The 8939-nt window shown below is 46.9% G+C and overlaps 1 protein-coding gene across 1 annotated transcript; it reads left to right on the top strand.

The window, feature by feature from the left end:
- The first annotated feature begins 592 nt into the window (after window positions 1–592).
- Window positions 593–7754, top strand: SARC_10715 (hypothetical protein). The gene is made up of 5 exons (XM_014295230.1): window positions 593–918; window positions 2371–2510; window positions 3249–3470; window positions 4609–4705; window positions 5133–7754. Exons 1-5 carry the CDS (start codon window positions 886–888, stop codon window positions 7491–7493), a joined length of 2853 nt encoding a protein of 950 aa, XP_014150705.1. The 5' UTR covers window positions 593–885; the 3' UTR covers window positions 7494–7754.
- The last annotated feature ends 1185 nt before the right edge of the window (window positions 7755–8939 follow it).

The following is an 8939-nucleotide window of genomic DNA, read 5'->3' on the forward strand; positions in this document are numbered from 1 at the left end:
ATGTGCTTTTGATGTTAAAAAATGGCTTATTATTTTACGATAAATATTATAAAACTATTTTATGCCGGTACTGCCGTCTGCCGGCAGTACAAAGCCTCAACTATACAAATAATATATTTTTTTAATAAAAATATTACAAATGTTCGGTTCCGTTTTTACAAAAAAAGGAAATTGTGAGCTGCACCTGCAGCCTGCAGGCCAGCCTTAAAACCAGTCATTTTTTTTATTTCAACAAAAACCCCAAACATACATAAAAAGTAAACAGTTACATCTGTCCAATGAAATACGTTCTATTTATAGCCCTATAGAAATTAATTAGTTCCGTCTAATCTATATTCTATCATCCGTTGGCAGTTGGTCGATGACTCTATGCAGCAATGCCGTAATCGTAATTACTGGTGCACACTGCACAACACAGAAGCCCTCACCGGCTAAAGCCCCCCGTCTCTGACACTCTCTCTCCCTCTCTCAGACAGTCTTATGAGTCTCTGACTAAACCTGAGTGTCACTTAACTTTCCCTTCGACTGTGTGTGACGTCTCTGTATTTAGTACATTTATATAAATAGAGCGGTTAGTCGACCAGACAATGTATTTTTTTAAATATATACCTGAATATTGGATGTGACTTCAAATGCACACCTCGGCAATAGACACCTACTGTACTGGCGTGTAAATGATTACTACACGAAGAGCTGACACGCCGCATTTACACATGAGTCGAATATAAGACCTTTACTTTACGCGCCCACAAGGTGACATCGCAAATGTTCTCCCCTGCTGTAATAGTCTACAACTACACCTTCCTCTCGCCTTAGCTGGCTTATATTCCAATACCTTTCTGTTACGTCGACATACCATAACAACCTGGTATACAGTCCATCAAGATGAAGAAAAAATACAATGCCCGCTTCCCCGTCGTAAGTAGCGTAATCATATCTCGATGTTTGCACGTTGCAAGCACATAAATATATATATAAATATATATATATATATATATATATATGTAAGTTGGTATGTATGCATGGATGTATGAATAGTGTGTATATTTGTACATATATGAATGTATATAAGTCTATAAATATGTGAGTATGTATATACAAACCTATATATACATAAATTTATACATATTTAATGACATATGTCTGTTTACATGTGTGTTTATATATATAGATATATATATATGTGTGTGTGTGTGTGTGTGTGTGATGAGAGTATGTACGCATAAAGTATATTCGTATGTGCATGTATATCTATGTATGTATAAATGTTTTTTGTTTGTTTGTATGTAGTTGTATACAGTAACTGGACCATATGTATACATGTATGTATGTATATATATATATATATATATATATATATATATATATATATATATATATATATATATATATTATATATATATATATTATATATATATATATATATATATATATATATATATTAATTCATATGTCAAGATGCACATGCGAATATACCTAAAAGGATCTACGTACATATTTATTCAGGTGAACGGTTGATTGGTTTCGCATACATCTACCTGTTCATACTTAGATGCAGTTACATGTCTGAATATTTATGCCGTTCAGTTTTCAACGCGTCAAATCCCGTTTCCGAATGGCTATATGTCCTAAAGTGGCGTTGCTTGTGTTTGAATATCTCTCAACTCTGTGTCAAGTAACCGAGAAGCACTCTTGTTTCAACCGAAAAACACTCTTGTTTGTGGTCTAATTAACCGAGAAGCACTATTGTTTGTGGTCCAATTAACCGAAAAGCACTCTTGTTTGTGGTCTCATTATCCGAGAAGCACTCTTGTTTGTGGTTCAATTAACCGAGAAGCACTCTTATTTGTGGTCCAATTAACCGAGAAGCACTCTTGTTTGTGGTCCAAATAACCGAGAAGCACTCTTGCTTGTGGTCCAATTAACCGAGAAGCACTCTCGTTTGTGGTCCAATTAACCGAGAAGCACTCTTGTTTGTGGTCAGGTGGATACCTGTTATGCCTGCGTGTATGTGCAGCGCTTGCTTGCGCCTTCATTCATTCCTCGTTTCCTTATCATGTCAAACGTGCGTGCGTGCGAACGCGGGTGTGTCTGTAATGGAAGGTTAGGTGCATAATCAGCCGTGTGTGATGCTGTGCTTATATGATGTTCCTATTATCTGGTATCGTATCAGAACTGTTTCATTGAACGGCCTATCTGTGATTTGCTGCTTCTTGGAAGGATACAGTTTAAAGTTAACGTCTGTTTGAGGGTCTGCTTTGTGGGCATATGTTTACTTCACAGTTGACACCGCATGTGCGGTTAACGAGTGGTCGTTCGAGAATCCCAGAGTTTATAATAATCGTTTCTTTATACGTATTTCCGGTACAGATGCGGGTGAAGCGTATCATGCAGACCGATGAGGATGTGGGCAAGGTTGCTATGGCAACACCCGTGGTCATATCCAAAACTCTGGAGACCTTTCTGGAGGATATCATTTTGAAGACAGCCGATGTAGCTCGGCGGTCAGGGTATGTCTTGTACGCGAATGTAGTGTGTTTAGTACGTGTGTTACATGTGGTATGTCATATACGCGAATGTAGTGTGTTACATGTGGTATGTCTTATACGCGAATTTAGTATGAGTCTACCATTCTAATTGGTGGTGTGTGTACGTGAAACGTTTACTTATTTGACGTGTGTAGCACGTACTTAAATGTATGTCTCAAGAGCTTCTCAGTTATCTTTCACAGCCTCCATAGCATGTTTTAGTTGTTTCATTCTCGGAAACATAACATGGATTGCAATGACGCTACACTACAGTGTAAGTGTGGCCTGTGTCTAATCTCGCACGCCATACAAACTGTAGAGCCCGTTTTGAGCAGTCGTAGTCCCACGTGCGCATGTGCGATGTCTCTGTGAGTGCTCGCACACCCACTCGTGACTTGACTCGCGGGCCATCATCGCGTGTGTCCGTTGCATATATTGATTCGGATAAGTTCGTCGCTTGTGTACAAAGCCATAAGCATGGTGTAGATGTCTTTAAGCATGGTGTAGATGTCTTTGAGCATGGTGTAGATGTCTCTGAGCATGATGCAGATGTCCATAAGTATGATGTACATGTTCATAAGCAGGGCGTTTATAATGAGAATATCGAGTCATCCATAGCTCTCTTGGAAGCTCTCACAAACATACCTACCACCTTGCATCACACACTCCATCGGCCCGTATGATGTATTCATCCCTCGCCTGTCTCCGCCCTACCCACAGCTCCAAACGAATGGGTGCAGCCCACCTCAAAGAAGTTATCACCAGCACCCCGCCGTTTGACTTCCTAGTGCACCTAACCGAAGAGGTCGCAGGACTGCCTCCAGGACAATTGGAGCCCTCCACTGAGGTGGTGGGTATCCCCATGATCCCCATAGAAGAGTTGTCACCCAGCATCAGTGCGAAGCCGCGTGGGCTTGAGCCGCCCCTGGCTGCAGGGCCGAGGTATGTGTAGGGTTTAGGGTTTGTCGCTTGTGTGGTTGTTTGCGCAGGGTGTAGGGTTGTGGATCTGACATGAGCAGAGTAACACTACCCGCACTCACACTCACACTCACACTCACACTCACTCACACTCACACTCACACTTACACGCACACACATACACACATATATACACACACAACACACACACACACACAGGTACACACACACCATATCAACAACGGATATGGCATAACCGGATGCTGACATTATCGACCAAGTACTTGTTTGACCGGTGTTGGGACTAGGTGAATCAGAATCAGCTGCTAGATGCTCGCAGCCACTTTCAAGTCGCTTTCCATTTATTCCTTTAGACATCAGACATCCACCCACAGTTCAAGGCAATTCAACGATACCATCCATGGCTCATGTTGTCATTGCGTGGCTATAACAAAATTCATACCACAATCCGAGTGATGTTCACACATGCGATATACGAATGTCTGTGATGAGAGCTCTCTAGTAGACGACTGTAGCTGAACCGTGACTGTGCGCATCACTCACTGCTCCGTGCGCAAGCTCTGAGAGCTGTCAGTACACCTCAGTGTTTATTTATTCACACTCTAGCTGTCGCCATACGCATGGATACCTTATTTAGTATCCATCTATACCTTATTTAATAAGCACCTATACCTTATCTAATAAGCATCTATACCTTATCTAATAGCATGGATACCTTATTTAATAAGCGCCTATACCTTATTTAATAAGCATGGGTACCTTATTTAATAAGCATGGATACCTTATTTAATAAACATCTATACCTTATTTAATAAGCATCTATACCTTCTCTAATAAGCAACTATACCTTATTTGATATGCATCTATATCTTATTCAATAAGCATCTATACCTCATCTAATAAGCAGCTATACCTTATTTAATGAGCATGGATACCTTATTTATTAAGCATGGATATCTTATTTAATAAGCACCTATACCTTATTTAATAAGCGTCTAAACCTTATGCCGCTATATATACACCCATACGAACTACTATATGTCTATGCTGGCCCGCAGTATTTCTAAACCTTATTTTCTCGTACCGTTCACTATGGCAATCTCACTGATGTATTCCATTATCATTGGGTTATTGCCCACAGGAAGCGAGGGAGGCCCCCCAAGGTGAAAGTACAGCCGGAGGATGCGAGTGCGGCTGCCTCGGCTCTGCAAGCCATGTCATCGTCGGTGGATAGCTTTGTAAGTACTTCTTTAAATGTGCGTGCAGAATGCATTTGCATCTGGGTAGCGTGTGCTATGTGTATTTGTCTGTGATTGTATACATACAGGTGTAGATGAGCTATGCGTGTGTATAGTACATATACAGATGTTGTTAGTCTATGTATATGTATAATACACATACAGATGTTGTTAGTCTATGTATGTGTATAATACACATACAGATGTTGTTGGGCTATGCATATATAACGCATGTTTCATAGAGTCCCTGCTCGCCACCTTACGGAGCACAGGCACATAAAGCAATAGTAGGTTTGTCTTGTCGGCCCATGCCTCGACATGCCGCGGAGGAAAGTATGTACGCAGAGCAAGCATTCGCCTATCAGCCATCCACCGCCATATCTCCTTCACCTAGTCTCATTATACGTGTGTTCTTGCTTGCGCCCAGTCGCAGATTCCGAAGATAGAAGAGAGTGTTATTATGCCACTCACCAGTGTCGACACCGGCGGCAGCCGACCCATGTCACACATCGCCTCACCCGCGCGTGACGCAACCATGCCGTCGCTAAGCGCACCCGCCGACACGCCCAATGGGACAGGGCCGGAGGACAGGACACCCCTGTCACCCGCACTGAACATGGACATACACACATCTGGCCGCAACAGCCCCATGCACGCGGATGGGGGGATGGCGCAGACCACCACCCTACACACGCGTGCCGGGGGCATTGCCGACACCGGCGGGATCACTGATCTGCAAATCGCACCCGACGAGAGAGACGTGGTGCACCCGCGCATGGGCATGGCCACCACGGCCAATCCCACCGCTCAGGATAAGGCAGGCAACCTGCGGTCAGCTGCCAACGCCCGGCACCAGCCGTGGATGACGGAGGTGACGGACAGCGGCAGCACCAATAGACCCTTATTAAACCCCCATTCCGGCGTGTCTGACCCCCCTGGACCCGCTGACGCGAAGCTGCCACCACCGCCGCACCACATACAGGACGTAGACGGCTCACGGGAGGTGTCTGGGGGCACCGCCAGGCCCGATGTGGAGATGAGTGGGATGGGCAATGACGAAGCCATGCAGGGGAGTGACAACAACCCCAATTGCGGACGGATCGGCCCTACTATCGGAGTGGAGAGGTGCACCTCACAGTGGCAGGGTCCGACCCGGCCCCCGCCCCCGGCAGTGGCTATGCACCGGTCTGGGGCGCAGATGCCACAGCAGCAGCCTCAACAACTCAGCCCACACCCTGTACCCAGGGCCCTCCCCACAACCCACATGGCCAAGGCAAGCAGCACCGGCAGCCTTGGCCAGGAGCACCCGTCCTATGATTCCGTGGGCTCGCACCCCGCGAACCATTTGGGACCGGGACAACACCTCTCACACTCACCGTCCCCGTCGATGCACTCGGCGCACCGAATGGGGTCGGGTCTGGGCAGTGAGAAGAGTCCATATGGCGAGGGGCCTGGACAGGGCCGCCCGATGTTCCGGGTGGGCAGTACCGGTGGGGGCAGAGAGGGCGCCTCCCCAACCTACTACGGCAGACAACCGCCCCCCAATGGGCCAAGATACTCGCCACAACCAGGCTACGCGCATCTTGGTCAAGACTTTGGACCTGGGCCTGGGCCACCGCCCCAGCCCCATGTCCTCAATGTGGGTGCACCCGAGCAAGCACGCGGGAGTGGTGGTGGTGCACCCCAGCTACAGGACCAGCGGTCACAGTCGGATATGCGGGCGCAATCTATGCAAGGACAACAAGCATCCATAACACCCCCACCCCCACCCCCCACAGCCCATCTGATACGACATGCGCCGTACCCTCAGGGACGCAGCCCGCGGGAGGACGATGCGCCCCCATCCATGGCTGGGTCTGGGCAACGGGGTATGGCGCCACGGTACAATGGTGTGGCGGTAGACGGAGAGGGTAGCGCTCAGGACGGCCAAATCCCACCTCATGCCTTGCCGTATGGTGAAACGGGTGCGGGCTCGGGAATGGGCACGCCATCCGGTCCTGGCGGACCGCACCCGAATGGTCCGAATCAGCCCTATTGGCACGGACAGGGGGGCACCCAGGGGAGTTTTGCTGTAAGAACCGCCGAGAATGGTTACTATGGCCACCAGGATGGGGGGGCCGGGTCAATGTGTATGGATCCTCAGTCCCGTGGGAATGGCGCTGAGCGTCGCATAGAGAGTGAGCCACGGACGGGCGGCTGGTCTGCGCCGCACGAGTACGGTAATCCACAGTCACAACAACACCCACAAGCACAGGGAAGGGGCAGCGTGGCGTACAACGACGGAGACAAGGCACGGCAGCACATGCAGCCTCCTGGGAGTTGGGATGACAGGCAACAACAGGGCAGGTACATGCATGAGCAGCCGCCGCACGGAGGGCCTATGCAGCAAGGCAGAGAGGGCTATCAGTACCCCCCTGACGGGCTACCAAGAGACAGCAGAGGCAGTCCTCACCCGCGGATGAATGGTGTGCGTGGGCTTATGGGCCAGCCCCACGCTGCGGCCCAGTACCATCCCTATGCACGCAGCGAGACGCAGCAGCAACAACAACAACAACAACACGCACCATTCCCCCCGCCACCTCGTACAATGATATACCGTGCGCGTAGTGGAGAAGATGCTTACGTACAAGACCAATCGCCACCTATGGGCTATGACCAGGGCGGCCCAGAGGCTCCCTCGGCCGATGGCTGGGCCAATGCAAGGGGGCCCTATGCCCCAGCGCCTGCACCTGGCGGCGGTAGTGGAGGACCGCTTGGACCTGGTGTGGATGGCTATGATAGGCGGTGAAGAGGGTGATGTGAGGTGTTTGTAAATTATGGTGACCAGTAATTTAGATAGCAAGTGGCAGTCATGGGTGAAGCTGATATGCTAGTCAGCGTAGGAGATCTGCGGATGAATGGGTAATATAAAGCTTCTTCACTTTAGCAAAGCGTCGCCATGTCACGCTTTTTTCTCAGTGAACATGAATAGTGTCATCGTGAATGACGTCCACTTACTTTAATATATTGTATGCATAAAATTATAATATGAACATAAAGTGTTATCGTCTTATATTGTATGCATAAAATTATACTATCATTTGATCCATGAAATGCACTGTCACACGATTACGCTTCTTCCATTTGGGTAAGTTTTTGGGTTGCTCTGATTAATTTGCTTTGTAATAGTTTCTTATTCAGCAGTTGTTTAATAGAGGCACGACATGCCCACAGTTCTCAGCCGCATGACATCCACACCGCATCTTGAAGCCTGTCTGTCAGAAGTTGTGAGCATGTCCGTCAAACCCTTTTTTTGCACGACATCTACATGGCATTTTTTGAAGCCTGCTGCAGTTCAACAACTTCATTTCGGTATCGTTTCACGAGACCGCGTAGGGCCTTCATTTGTGCCACCGCTACAATCGAGAAGCAAACGTGAAATATGAGCACAGCAACAACTATGCTAAGTGGACTCATCAAAACTAGATTCACGCACATCCAACGCAACTATAGGAATCCTTTGGAATTCTTTTGATGTTCGTATCATATTAATATTAACGAAACCTACCTAGACTAATTGCTTTAGACGGGGCTGTGGTGTATGCCGGATTCGGAGTCACCTGTAGTATGGTTTGAAGCTTACGTGTGAGTTTGCGCTAAAGCTTTCGTGTGAGTTTGCGCTATTTGCATTTTCAGCAATTTGAGATCTCGCCGAACTGATTCCCTTTAACATACAAGCTGTGGCGCATATAACAACGATACGCACTTACATCATGCAGAATTAGTCCGCCAATTGCACACTGTTCCTTTAAGTTCGACAGCGCTGTGGAGATGTCTCTTCGACTCTTTTTGACAGCCAGACTGTATTGGGCGATTGTTTTCAGAATTGTTAATTAGACCTGCACGGTGCAATACATTTCGTCGAGGTCGATAGCTCAAGTAGCGAATTCATAAATTGTTATTTGATCCAATACCGTTGAACAGCTGTTCGTTTGCGTGTATATAGTAACGAATACACAAATTGCTATTTGATCCAATACCGTTGAGCAGCTGTTCGATTGTGTGCCTATAGTAACGAATACACAAATTGTTTTTTGATCCAATACCGTTGAGCAGCTGTTCGTTTGCGTGCCTATAGTAACGAATACATGAATTGTTATTTGATCCAATACCGTTGAGCAGCTGTTCGTTTGCGTGTCTATAGTAACGAATACATGAATTGTTATTTGATCCAATATCGTTGAGCAGCTGTTCG

This window comes from Sphaeroforma arctica (assembly GCF_001186125.1).
Source record: "Sphaeroforma arctica JP610 unplaced genomic scaffold supercont1.1359, whole genome shotgun sequence".
In the NCBI taxonomy this organism is placed as follows: Eukaryota; class Ichthyosporea; order Ichthyophonida; genus Sphaeroforma; species Sphaeroforma arctica.

Coding starts and splice junctions, on each gene's coding strand:
- SARC_10715 (XM_014295230.1), top strand. CDS start 886: ATGAAGAAAAAATACAATGCCCGCTTCCCCGTC. Junction 919..2,370: donor ACAATGCCCGCTTCCCCGTC/GTAAGTAGCGTA, acceptor TTTCCGGTACAG/ATGCGGGTGAAGCGTATCAT. Junction 3,471..4,608: donor CCCCTGGCTGCAGGGCCGAG/GTATGTGTAGGG, acceptor TATTGCCCACAG/GAAGCGAGGGAGGCCCCCCA.